Raw genomic sequence first — 13,025 nt, forward strand, 5'->3', positions numbered from 1 at the left:
CTAATGAAGCGTCTCCAGCCGCCACCACCCCCACCAACCCGCCCCCCGCCCAGGGTGAGGGTTGGCGGGGTTGCGTGGTTACCAGCACTGCGCCCTGTGATCAGGGTAGGGTCTCCCAACTTCTTGGTCCCTTGCCTGGAGGCTATTTCTACTCAAACACTGAACGTACCTTAAACATTTGATAGTGAAATACACGACAGGCAGAAAGTGACAATGCCACCAATCTGTACTGATACATGATAAATTTTTATTTACCTCCAAAGGGAAAACCAACATTCACATAAGCTGCCTACCCTGTATTTCCAATAGGGAAGGTGTTTCGTTTACTATACACCTTTAAAAGGTTTCAAATAAAATATAGGTAGGAAAATACATAAAGAATTCAGATTATAAAACTCTCCAGGTAATTAATGGTCATAATAATGTTGGGACTGCAGTTAAAAAGGAGCAATTTTCTGTAGTCTACTTGGAAGTACAGATAATCGGTACCAAACCTATACATTAGGCTGTAATAAGCAATTGTAAGCAAATGGTATCAAACTGTATAACTCTTAAAAATTTACCTAAAGTTGTTATGAACCGTATAAAAATTGATATTATTCTTCCAGTTCTCCCAAAAGCTCTACAAAATCAGTGATGTACCATTCTGTGTTGTCTTTTACTTGTTGTCTGATCACATTTCCTCCAAATCCAATGAAAACATCCTAAGAGGGGAAAACGGGGGGGAAAGAGTTAAACAAAAAAAAAAAAAGGATACACCCTGGGGCAGTAAGTGTTCCTTGAAAGAACAAACTGTGCAAAGAGAGGTAAAGCCAAGCCTTCAAAGGGTGCCTTCTTGCCTCCCCTGTCCCAAGAATGAATGAGTCCGAGCACCTCTGCTGCAAATCCACTCAGGCCCAGGCCACTGCAGCCTTCCAGGAGAATTTAAGCCCCCTTAACACCAGCACAATCTCTTACAAAGATAAAATCCCCTGAGTTCTAAACTGGACGCAGGCACAGCCAGGCCAGATGATCTCAAAGAGGGAAGATGAGAGAGAAGCCTGGGGTGCAGGTGAAGTCCCACTGACCCTAGAATCAGGACCACAGCAGGCATCTCCTGACCGGCCCTCTGTGAGCCTGACGGACCTCCCTCCCAGGGAGGGTGTTATTCTGGGCTGAAGGCGATGACAGCCCCAGGATCTGGGGCAACACTCTTCTTTCCATCATTAAATTTAATATTGCATCTATGTTGTTTCCTTAGTATCTACCAAGTGACACCTTCTTATAGTCAATGGTCTTTTAAAGCGGTACTTTCTCTTTTTCTGCCAGGGTATAGGCACACTGTACCTAATTTGGACACTGAAAATTCTTTTACTTGCCTTTTCTCTTCATTTTTGTTTTCAGACCACACAAGGGGAAAACAGAGCAAGATTCTGACCTTCCAGTTAAATTTAGCCTCATGAGCTTCCTGCCTCCTTGGCAGCCCTTTCTGCAAGCAAGCACCGACTCAGCTGTCCCAACACACTGTCGCCTTCCTTCTCTGTCCCCAAGCCTTTCAGGGCTCCCCACAGCCTAGTGGAAACCCCCAAGTGCCTGATACATAAAGTCTCCTGGGCCCCTGACAGGCCCAGGTCCGCTCCTAGTGCGTCCCCATTCTGCTCCGCTGCCCCCCCATCCCCATCCTGCCAGGCCTTCACATGGGGCAGCTAACCTTCCTCTATATCACACACTCCTCTGACCACCTCTGAGGGCTATACGTCTGCGTAGACACACTCGCGCTCGGTTCAGTCAGGCCTGTCATTGTCTGATGACGGGTAAGGTCCTCTGCTATTCACAGTTTGGTCATTTCTTGACATCAGGGTTAGCAGCAACCTGACAGAACTCTCCACGGTTTCCTTCAGGCACTCCTCGTTCAACTGGCCCAGCCTCTGTGACTAACTCAGCACCAGTGTGGGGGGTCAATCATCTGAAGATGTCTTATCTTGAGCTGATGCAAGTCAGTGAAAAGGACCCAAAGGTTCTTTAACCACTTTGTGTTAATCATTTACAGAGACAACTATTTTTAGATCTCAGGAAAGTAGGTACTGAAAAGTTCACCACTCTATTTTTGGTTCTTTTTTCTTAATTTAGAATGAAATAATAAGGATAAAGTCCTACCTGAAAGGGACATATTTGATATTCTGGACACTTACTACACAGCATGCGTTTCCAGCTAGTCTCAGAAAACATTCATTCATAGGAATGAAGTGCTTTAACACAGGCACACTCTCAAACCTCCCTGAGCCTCAGTCCCCTTTAACTAGTAAAAATGAGAAGATAATGTATGAAGAAATACTTTATCAAATATAAAAACACAGGGGCGCCTGGGAGGCTCAGACCATTAAGTGTCTGCCTTCAGCTCAGGCCATGGTCCCAGGGTCCTTGGAGCAAGTCCCACACTGTGCTCCTGCTCGGCGGAGCAGGGAGCCTGCTTCTCCCTCTGCCCCTCCCCTCTGCTCCTGCATGCTCTCGTGTCTCTCTCACCGCACACACACGCTCTCTCAAAAAATAAAATCATATATATGTATGTATATACATTAAAATTTTGGTTCCAGCTACGAGAGCTGTCTTACTATTTCTGGTATTATTCAAGGAAGTGAAGCTGAAAATCGGGCACACACCTGGGCTGAGAGGTGTCAGGAACCAGGTCAAAAAGTTCTAAACCATTCTCTTCCTTAGGTTTGCAAAATGTCAGCTGACATACTGAGACTGAAGTTGTTTTATTTGTTTTGGTTCTTCACAATGCTACCTAGTGTTCTTGTTTAACTTTCACCAATCTCACAGAGTTCCAAATTAGCCGTATAAAACAAAAACACAACCAGAAAAACCAGCACACTTAATACGTACAGCAGGAGGGCAGGCTTCCATGTCTGTGACGCCATCTCCAATCATGACTATCTTCTGAAATTGAAATTTTTCCTTTAAAAGTTTAATAACTTTTCCTTTCCCACCAGATTCGGCAGTTGGCTGCATCTCATCAAAACCTGCATATTCACCTTAAAAAAGCAGTTAAAACACTGTCAGTGACCCAAAGAATTATACCGGTAGAGCCAGCTTTGTGCACAGATGATACCCTCACTTAAATATCACCGAGAAAGCTAAAAATGGCCCTCAATAAAGTGACACAGCCTGGATGTCCACACCTCTCCCCACCCTCCCTCCAACAGACAACTTTAAAGTACAGGTCCCTCTTGTGGAGGTGTTTAGGTCATCAACACCTTGGGGTCAATCGGTTTTACCCTCTAAGCTGTCAGAGTTGTAATTCTCAAACCTCACTAAGGGGGCAGAACAGCATGAAACAGTAATATATAATGTATCGAAGTTTTAAAAAGTTAATATATAATTTCATCTAAGAGGAGATTCCAACTCAGATTTGATCGATTTTCTTTCTTATAGTAATTCTCACACTTTCTGCCTACTTTTTTTTAAGATTTTATTTATTTGACAGAGAGAGATCACAAGTAGGCAGAGAGGCAAGCAGAGAGAAAGAGAGAGAGGGAGGAGGAAGCAGGCTCCCTGCCTAGCAGAGAGCCCGATGCGGAACTCGATCCCAGAACCCTGAGATCATGACCTGAGCCGAAGGGAGAGGCTTAACCCACTGAGCCACCCAGGGAGCCCCCTGTCTACGTTTTTAAACAATCTCTACCTGTAGACCCTTCAAAAATGTTCCACCAACACATTTACTTTTTTTAAATTAACATTATTTGGTTATAAGGCTGTCAGCCACCCGTGGCCATCACGAGAAACCTCCTGAAATGGCAGGGATGCAGCTGCGGCCCTGTGATGGCCCAGAGAAGAACCGGAAGGCCCTTCAGAGCTGGGAGAGCAGCGACTCGTGGCCAACAAACCCTCTTTCCTGAGCCTAAACTGGTTCAAATACAGAAGAGAGCTCAAAAAATGGAACTATAACACATAACAAAACAAGTCACCTAGGTACATAGGAATCAAGTGCAGGCACTTATACACCGAGAGAGATTAGATGGACATTAAAGCTGGGAGAGATGATGGCCTAAGTCTATTTCACAGAGCAAAGGATCCCAAGGAGCAAAAGACACCAGTAGAGAATCCTTCATCTCAAAAAAAAAAAAAAAAAAAAAAGAGGGTATGATGTGAAGTGAAATAAGTCAATCAAAGAAAGACAATTACCATATGATTTTACTCCTATGTAGAATTAAAAAACAAATCAGAAGATCATAGGGGAAGAGAGGAAAAAATAAAATAAGACAAAGTCAGAGAGGAAGACAAACATAAGAGACGCTTAACTCTAGGAAACAAACAGGGTTGCTGGAGAGGAAGTTAGCAGGGGAGATGTGGCAACTGGGTGATGGGCATTAAGGAGGGCACTAGGTGTAAAAAAACGAACACTGGGTGTTCTTTTTTTTTTTTTTAAGATTTTATTTATTTATTTGACAGAAAGAGATCACAAGTAGGCAGAGAGGCAGGCGGGCAGGGGCAGGAGGGGGTTATGGAGAAGCAGGCTCCCTGCTGAGGAGAGAGCCCGATGTGGGGCTCGATCTCAGGATTCTGAGACCAAGACCTGAGCCAAAGGCAGAGGCTTAACCCACTGAGCCACCCAGGCGCCCCTACACTGGGTGTTCTATACAACTGATGAATCACTGAACTCTACCTCTGAAACTAATAATACACTATATGATAATTAATTGAATTTAAATTAAATTAAATCAATTAAAAAGGAGAGAATCCTTCATCTCAGTGTTTAACTCTGAGGCTGCCTTACTTAAGGTGCATTCCAACAGACATTTCATAAGATACCGAACACTAAAACTAACAAGAAAGGAAAAATGGTACCATTCAATTCTTACCATTAAAGTAGAACTTCAGCCTATTGGCAAAAACATTGGTCGATGGGATATTGAGCTTTGAAGCAACATGCTCTACGATGCTCCTAAAGCCACCAGATATTAGGAAAACCTGAACATTTCGCTCTTGGAGGCGATTTACTAGCTCCCTGCAAAAAGAAATATAAAACACCAAAATCATTACTAAACGTGAAACATGAAAAGGAAACTAAAATACATTTTCTTGTTCGCAAAGCATATGCCCAAACACATTGGACAAGGTATATTGCTTGGTTAATTATAATGTTTTATGTATTTTTTAAAAGATTTTATATATTTATTTGAGAGAGAATGAGAGCTACAGAGAGACAGAGAGAGCACATACAGAGGGAGAGGGAGAGGAAGAGACTCCCCACTGAGCAGGGAGCCCGATGCGGGGCTCAATCCCAGGTCCCTGGGATCATGACCTGAGCTGAAGACAGATGCTTAACTGCTGAGTCACCCAGGCCCCCCATGTATGTTTTTCTAAATGCACTTAGAAATTAATAGGTGGAGGCACTAGGTGGCTCAGTCATTAAGCATCTGCCTTCAGCTCAGGTCATTATCTCAGGGTCCTGGGATGGAGGCCCAGATCAGGCTCCCTGCTCTGCGGGAAGCCTGCTTCTCCCTTTCCCAATCCCCCTGCTTGTGTTCCTTCTCTCTTTGTGTCTCTGTCAAATAAATAAAATCTTTAAAAAAAAAATAAAGTTTAGGGGAAAAAAAAAGAAATTAATAGGTGGGGCTGGACGGCTTAAGAAACCATCCCACAACCCAATCTGCTCATGAACCTAGAAACAGATAATGAGGAGGAAACTTCGGCTCTCTCTTCGGAGAAGGGGAGGGCAGATGACTTGGGCAGAACCACTCAGACAGCACCGCATGTAAGAGCTGAAAGAGGCAGGCAGAAGGCAGCACTAGAGCCATAGTGAGATGCTTTCAAGAGGATATGCCCCAAAATGCAGGTGCTACGGAGAGATGGTACCAAGACCAGGGTTCCTCTTACCTTATGCCCGGGGTCAGGTGTGGGGGGTGCTCAGCTATGAGCCTTTGCACCTGTTCCCTAGAGGGCTGGATCAGAGCTAAACGCTCTGTGAGGGCAGCCTTGAAAGGCACTGCCCCACCCATGGCTCGCCGTGTCCTAGGAGGAAGACCCAACAATCAGACTAGGCAAGTCAGATGTCCCCCAAGTCCACACCTTACCTCCCTAGCTCCTCCAGTGTCCACCCATGAGGAAGGTGCTGCCTAGAGCCCCACCACACAACATGCTACAGTGCCACAGCAGCGAGGCCATGGGAATAAACTTACTGCAGTCTGCTTGAGAATCACATTAATATTTTGTGGTCACATCTCACGTCAAATGCAGCTGAACATGAAATGTCTGACCTGGTGACTGCAGGCAGCAATGGGGAGGGCAGGAGGAAGGGAAGGGTCTCACCTGCACATAGACTAAGAGACTCTGAACCCAAACTAGCTTTGTAGCAAGCCACTAAGGCCACATGGTCAGCCATGGACACAAAGCGCTGGACGACTGGGGATCCCCGTGGATCCCCATCCCCACCCCCCATCATCTCCTCTGGTTAGTTAGGGTCGTTGTTTCCCTCACTGGGTAAGAGCCTGTCACTCATATTTATTTAGAGGCAACTATTTTCTTCTGCCATAAGAGTCTGTATAAATGGGTGACTGGATGATGCACACTGGTGAATTCAGCCCTGAGTGACGGAAGAAGCTAACTTGCCCAGGTTTGCTGTCAGGGCCTAAAACTCAGGGAATAACGGCCATGGTCCTGCATGCCACCCAAACACTCTCTTGCAACTCTTTATCACTTCATAAAGTGAATAAATACTATTCCTACATTTCTGACACGGCAGCCTCAACACCACAGACTTTGGCTAGCTCATCAATTCCTTCTTCTCTGATGACCGTGCTGTCAACATCAAAGCACACTGCATCTGCAGAACAGAAGAGTTTCCTCAACTCTGAATGGGAGACCATCCTCGCAAGAATCTTCCTCCTACAACAGAAAAAGACAGACATATTTAAACATGCTTCACCATAAAAAGATCCAATTAGGCCTACTAATGCCAATATACTTTGATCTGTATCAAAGTCAGCATATTCCACATAAACATGGACTCCTGGGCTCATTTGTTGTTGTTGTTGTTGTTGTTGTTTTTTTAAGATTTTATTTATTTATTTGACAGAGAGAGATTACAAGTAGGCAGAGAGGCAGGCAGAGAGAGAGAGGAGGAAGCAGGCTCCCTGCTGAGCAGAGAGCCCGATGCGGGACTCGATCCCAGGACCCTGAGATCATGACCTGAGCCGAAGGCAGCGGCTTAACCCACTGAGCCACCCAGGTGCCCTGTTGTTGTTGTTTTTAACACAAAGTAAGCACCATCTAAATATCAGGCTCTTGGAATACAAAGATGAGCAGGACCAAACTCTTCTCCGAGGAGCTCAGTCTGGTGAAGGTACCGACTTACAAATATATATCACATTCAACCAATATTCGACTATTTTTGACCTGACAATGACTGCAGAAAGGCAAGCGCTGAAGTGGAAATGTACTAAAGATACTACAGGCACACAGAGAAGATTATTGAGCTTGCCTATGAGACAGGGCTTCCAAGGGGACAGAAACTCAACCCAAATCTTGAAGGGTAAGTAGCCTGAAAGGGTTCTCCAAGGGCAGGGCATCAGTTTGGTGGGTGCTGGGAGTAGGGGGCAGGGAGATGGAGGCTAGAAGAGAGGATAATGACAGCAAAGAGAAGAGCAGGGCCCAAGGCAAGGAACAAGAATGATGGCTGACATTCTGGAAACTGCCCACTGGAGTCCAGCTGCCGGGCAGGGCACCAAGCGGGGCTCTGGGCCAGGCTGACGGGTTTGGATTTTAACATCTAGGTAGTGGAAAATCCTGAAAGGCTTTTTGCCACAGAAGAGAGTTCAGAGCGGAACAGCACATTTGTCAGTCAGCCATACAGAGGGTATGGCCTAACGGAAGTCACCAGAGAGTAGAGAGAGGGGGAAAGAGGGGGTCTGAGGACAGAGCTCTCAGGAGCAGAAAGGATCAGATCAGGAGCCTGGGAAGGAAAAGGAGGTCGAGACTCACAGGAAGAGACTGAGAGACCACAGAGCTGCAGAAGCAATGGAGGACAGTTTCGAAAGGGATGTCGTGGGTTTTTATTTTTTAAGAAAATCACTGGACCAGAATCTTGGGGGTAAATGGGATCCTAAAGGTTCCCCAGACCCGTCTCTCATCAAATATGTCCCATATGAGGCTACACAGATGATGCAAATAATCTGTATTTAGAACAGACACTGCTGAAAACAAACCCCAAAGAGCTGCAGTGCACCTGGCAGAAGGGTCCAGGGCAAAGCTGACCTGGGGGAAGAAACGTTTTATATTTTTAACACTTTTATGCCAGGGGGAGGCAAACTATAGCCGGTAGGCCAAATCAGCCTGTTTTTGTACAGTCTGTAAAGTAAGAGCAAGTTGTTTTTGGTTTTGCTTTTTTTATTGTTTTTCAAGTAGTCTCCACACCAGCACGGAGCCCAACACTGGGCTTGAATTCACAACGCCGAGATCAAGACCTGAGCTGCGATGAAGAGCGGGACACTTAACCCACTGAGCCCCAGTCCCAGGCATGCCTATGTTTTAAATAATTGAAAAAAAAAATAGAATAAAACTTTGCGACACACAGAAATTGCATGGGTTTCAAAATTCAGTGTCCATGGGATGCCTGAGTGGCTCAGTTGGTTAAGCAGCTGCCTTCGGCTCAGGTCATGATCCCAGCGTCCTGGGATCGAGTCCCACATCGGGCTCCTTGCTCAGCAGGGAGCCTGCTTCTCCCTCTGCCTCTGCCTGCCATTCTGTCTGCCTGTGCTCGCTCTCTCCCCCTCTCTGATAAATAAATAAAATCTTAAAAAAAAAAAAAATTCAGTGTCCATAATTAAAGTTTCAGAAGAACACAGCCATGTTCACTGGCTTACATGTCCACAGCTGCTTTCACATAACACAGCAGGTGGGCCACTGCAGCAGAGACTGTAAGGCCTGCAAAGCCTAAAATATTTACTATCTGGCCTTTGACAGAAAAACTGCAGACCCCTGTTTGGAACCCTTATAAAAGAGGGCTCTTAATGGGAAATTGGAGTTTCACTGGAGACCCACTGACAAGGGGGAAAGAGAAGACAGTCCGTGAATCCAGTAAGATAATAGAGTATTAAACTCTAAACTAACATCAGCCTCAATGTGAATTTAGTTTCCGTTAAACAGACTGAGCTCCTTTGCAGGTTGCTTCTCTTCCATTCTCTTAATGTTGTAATGCCCACAGTCCCCGGCCCCCCACGGGTCTTCTCCAACCATACTCACTCCCCGATGGAATTCATCCGGGCTCATGGCTTGAAATGTCGTCTCTGGGATGGGAACTCCCAGATGTGTACCTGGAGCCCAGTCCTCTCTCCCAAACTCTCAACTCCAACCACCTACCTGACCTGACTCATATGTCTGGGAAACACCCCAAATACAAGCCTAAAACTGAACTCCTGATCTTCTTGTCCCACCAAAACTGCCATTCTTCAATTTACCTAAAGGTAAATGGAACCTTTAGAATCCTGTTTACCCCCAAGATTCTAGTCCAATTAATTTCTTAAAAAATAAAAATCCATTCTCTCCCTTGATGGCCCATGTCCAAAATTCCTATCCAATCATTCAGGAAACTATGTTGGTTCTATCTTTAAAGTCTAATCAAAATCAAGGGGCTCCTGGGTTGCCCAGTGGGTTAAGCCTCTGCCTTTGGCTCAGGTCATGATCTCTGGGTCCTAGGATCAAGCCCCGCCCACATCGGGCTCTCTGCACAGAGGGGAACTTGCTTCCCCCTCTCTACCTGCCTATCTGCCTGCTTGTAATCTCTCTCTCTGTCTGTCAAATAAATAAATAAAACCTTTTAAAAAAAAAAAAGTACTTAATCATAGCAGACCTAATGATGCCCTTGCTAAACCATTCCCCATCATTAGCATATTAATTAACCATAATATCTCTGTTATTCAATTAATTTATGCCCTTCATGATTTGGATCCTATTTCACCAACCTTCTCCCCCAAGACAAAACACACACACTCACACACACAACTTATGTTCATAATATACAGAAGATGTCTTGTTTCTTAAATATGTCTTGGTTTTTTAATCCTCTATGCTTTTGCAAATGCTATTTTCTCTGCCTGAAATCGCCTAATCCCACATACTCAGTGGGCAAATTCCTATTTATTCTTCAAGATGATAATTAAATAATCTGCCTTATACTACATTATCTCCTTCCTACTCCTTCAGAGAATTAATTAATCATTCCCATTCCTCTCCTTGAGTGAAATATCTTTCACCTTTATTTCCAGGACCCCGTAGGTATAAAGTAAATGTTTCATAAATTAAATAGAGTTGAATCTAAGAAGTTATTGAGAACTTAGAACTGAGATTATTGTTCTCAACAAAACTATTCCAATTTAGGGGCGCCTGGGTGGCTCAGTGGGTTGGGCCTCTGCCTTTGGCCCAGGTCATGATCTCGGGGTCCTGAGATCAAGCCCCACATGGGGGGTTCTCGGCTCAGCAGGGAGCCTGCTTCCAGTTCTCTCTGTGCCTGCTGCTCTGCCTACTTGTGATCTCCCTCTCTCTGTCAAATAAATAAATAAAATCTTTAAAAAAAAACCTATTCCAACTTAGAATGCTATTAGCCTAAAATTAAAATCCTTAACCAGCAATGATGACTATCATGAATGAAACAGAATTGACATCATAAATTCTTAAGTTGGAAGAAACTTCACAGCCATCATTTAGGTCTGGACCCATGCCTTTCTGTAGGAATGATATTAATGTGTCCATTTCACAGATTAATGACCAGAGGTATAAGGAAATTAAATGACCCAGGTGACACAGCTCCTAAGCGATGGCTAAAACACTAAAATTTGGATCTCAAATGCATACAGACAACATAAAAGGTGGTACATAAATTAAGATGTGGATAAACTGAGAGGCAGATAAATTAAGCAGAACTAAATAAGGTTAAACATTGGATAGGAACCTATCTGGACTGAGGAAATGTCAAAGATTGCCATGAAGAATTCAGACCAGGGTGCCTGGGTGGCTCAGTCGGTTAAGCGTCTGCCTTTGGCTCAGGTCATGATGCCAGGGTCCTGGGATTGAGCCCCATTTTGGGCTCCCCTCTGCTCTCCCACTCTATCCCTCTCCCCACATGTTCTCTCTCTTAAATAACTAAAACCTTAAAAAAAAAAAAAAAAAAAACAGACCAAAGTTCTGCTAGCTGGACAATGTGATGGGTGATGATTCATTAATAATGAAAGAAGAAAGTCTGCACATTCTTTGGGAGACCAGTGGATAGAAACAAGTTTCATAAATTGTCCAATCTCCACCAAGCCAGGGAATACCAAGGAGCCTCGTATCCCACTCTCTATGGCTCAGTAACCACCCACGTGGCACTGGTCCAGAGAGAATCAACGCACTTCACATCACATGGAAAGACAGCTACCCCAGCACAGAAGAGCACAGACGGTCTGCCAGCAGAGAAGCAGTGCTTAGTGCAATGCAACCCCCCTGAGCATGGAGAATGAGTCATATGTAAATGGAGGGAAAGCCAGGAGCAGACAAATTACCTAAGAAGAGCTAAAATGAAATATACCTAAGAAGAGCTAAAATGAAATAAATGGGACAGGCTAAAGACTATGCATGAGGCAACACAACATAACTAAGAATGGGCAAGACTCCCGAGGAGGACTGGCGGGCTCCTGAAGTCTCAAAACTCCTAACCCCAAAGCCAGTCCACACTGCCCCCCTGCGCCTAGCCTCAGACCTGGAAAGTACAGAACGGGCATCATCTCCAAGAGGCGCAGTCTCACTGAGATGACCAGACCAATCATTATTGTTCATGTCTGAAAAGCCAGTGGCTTGAGCTTCTCCCCAACCACAGACAAAACAAATAGCTTCAACCAGACCATCAGCCTCAAATATGGAAGGAAACACACATTTCCTTAAGTAGAGTGAGGGCTGACTTCCATATCCCCAGATGAACACGAGTCCTGACTTAGGACTCAGAATTGCCGACACCTCCCATGGTACACTATAGTGGTACCAAAGGCAGAGAAAATACGATGTTTGAGACAAAAATGGCACTGAATTTACTGGGAAGGCGGAATCTTTCTCCACACCCTCCCTGGGAGACAGAGCTGGATTACAGAACCTTAACTTTGCCCACAAAATGCTCATATCAGGGGATATGCCCTCCACACCAGGGGTTACACAGGTTTCAGCTCCCTGCTCACACTCAAAACAAACGGCCTGAGCCTCCCCTAGCCCTTCCCAGCCCGCACCATAAAATGCCCTGCCTCCTTATTTACTGCCAGTTGCCTTTTTTCTCAGCTCTCCACCAGGAGCCATTCATAATTCAGTCAAAATTCTCATGTCTACAAGGGGGAAAAAAACATCTGGTAAGTTCAGGTGCTTCCAAGTAAATTGTGAACCTTAGAATTTCACATACACAAAACTCCTTGCTAGAGAATGGACTCTGGATCCCTCACATATGGCCCTGGCAAGGGGACAGGACAGGAGGCAGAAGAAGTCCTGGTGGAAGGGTAGGTGCTTTGACATGGCAGCTCCCAGGCCCAGTCCGGACCACTGAGCCCCTCCCTTCCGCGGGTCAGAACAGGTCTCCCACCCGCCCGGCGCCCAGCTGGTCTGTCTGGGGGAAAGAAAGGGCCAAATGGTGAAGAAGCCTCTGAGGATGACCCCTTCTTATCCCCAGCTCCGAAAGTACAAAAGCAAGTTTTCCTTCAGGGCCAGGCTTAGGGGGTCTGATTTTAGATAAGAGGGAAAAACCTCTTCACCCAGAATCTCTTTGAACTCCTTCATCTCTGTATTTCATGAGAGGCATCCAAAATCGCTTTAGCAGCTTACTCTTTGTCAGGACCAACCTCTTACCTTCACCTGTGTAAGAACAAATGCAAGCTGGTACAGAGATTGTGGAGAACAAGCACATCCAAGAGAATAAACCTTACCAGGCTTAGATGGATGTCACCTTGCAGAGGAGCGGTGAGTCGGCTTCAGGTCCTCCAGGCACTGCAAGAAGGCACAAATGCAGCCTGAGAAGCTTCTGGGTCAGAGGAGAA

The 13,025-nt window shown here is 45.3% G+C and overlaps 1 protein-coding gene across 6 annotated transcripts in view; it reads right to left on the bottom strand.

The window, feature by feature from the left end:
- Positions 1 to 227: 227 nt before the first annotated feature.
- Positions 228 to 13,025, bottom strand: part of PSPH (phosphoserine phosphatase) — a 41,309-nt gene continuing 28,511 nt past the window's right edge. For 3 of the 6 annotated variants that reach the window (XM_045074883.1, XM_004761731.3, XM_045074882.1), the window contains 5 exons: positions 6,709 to 6,867; positions 5,860 to 5,994; positions 4,842 to 4,987; positions 2,866 to 3,014; positions 228 to 704 (listed from right to left, as the gene is read on the bottom strand). In XM_045074883.1, the coding sequence (XP_044930818.1) occupies positions 597 to 704; positions 2,866 to 3,014; positions 4,842 to 4,987; positions 5,860 to 5,994; positions 6,709 to 6,867 (697 nt within the window). In that variant the 3' untranslated portion in view covers positions 228 to 596. Of the gene's footprint in view, positions 705 to 2,865; positions 3,015 to 4,841; positions 4,988 to 5,859; positions 5,995 to 6,708; positions 6,868 to 12,914; positions 13,010 to 13,025 lie in introns of all 6 variants that reach the window. The other 3 variants (XM_045074884.1, XM_004761729.3, XM_013061002.2) reach the window with 2 other exon arrangements.

This window comes from Mustela putorius, unplaced genomic scaffold, assembly GCF_011764305.1.
Source record: "Mustela putorius furo isolate JIRA1106 unplaced genomic scaffold, ASM1176430v1.1 tig00000139_pilon_pilon_pilon, whole genome shotgun sequence".
Taxonomy (NCBI): Eukaryota; Metazoa; Chordata; class Mammalia; order Carnivora; family Mustelidae; genus Mustela; species Mustela putorius.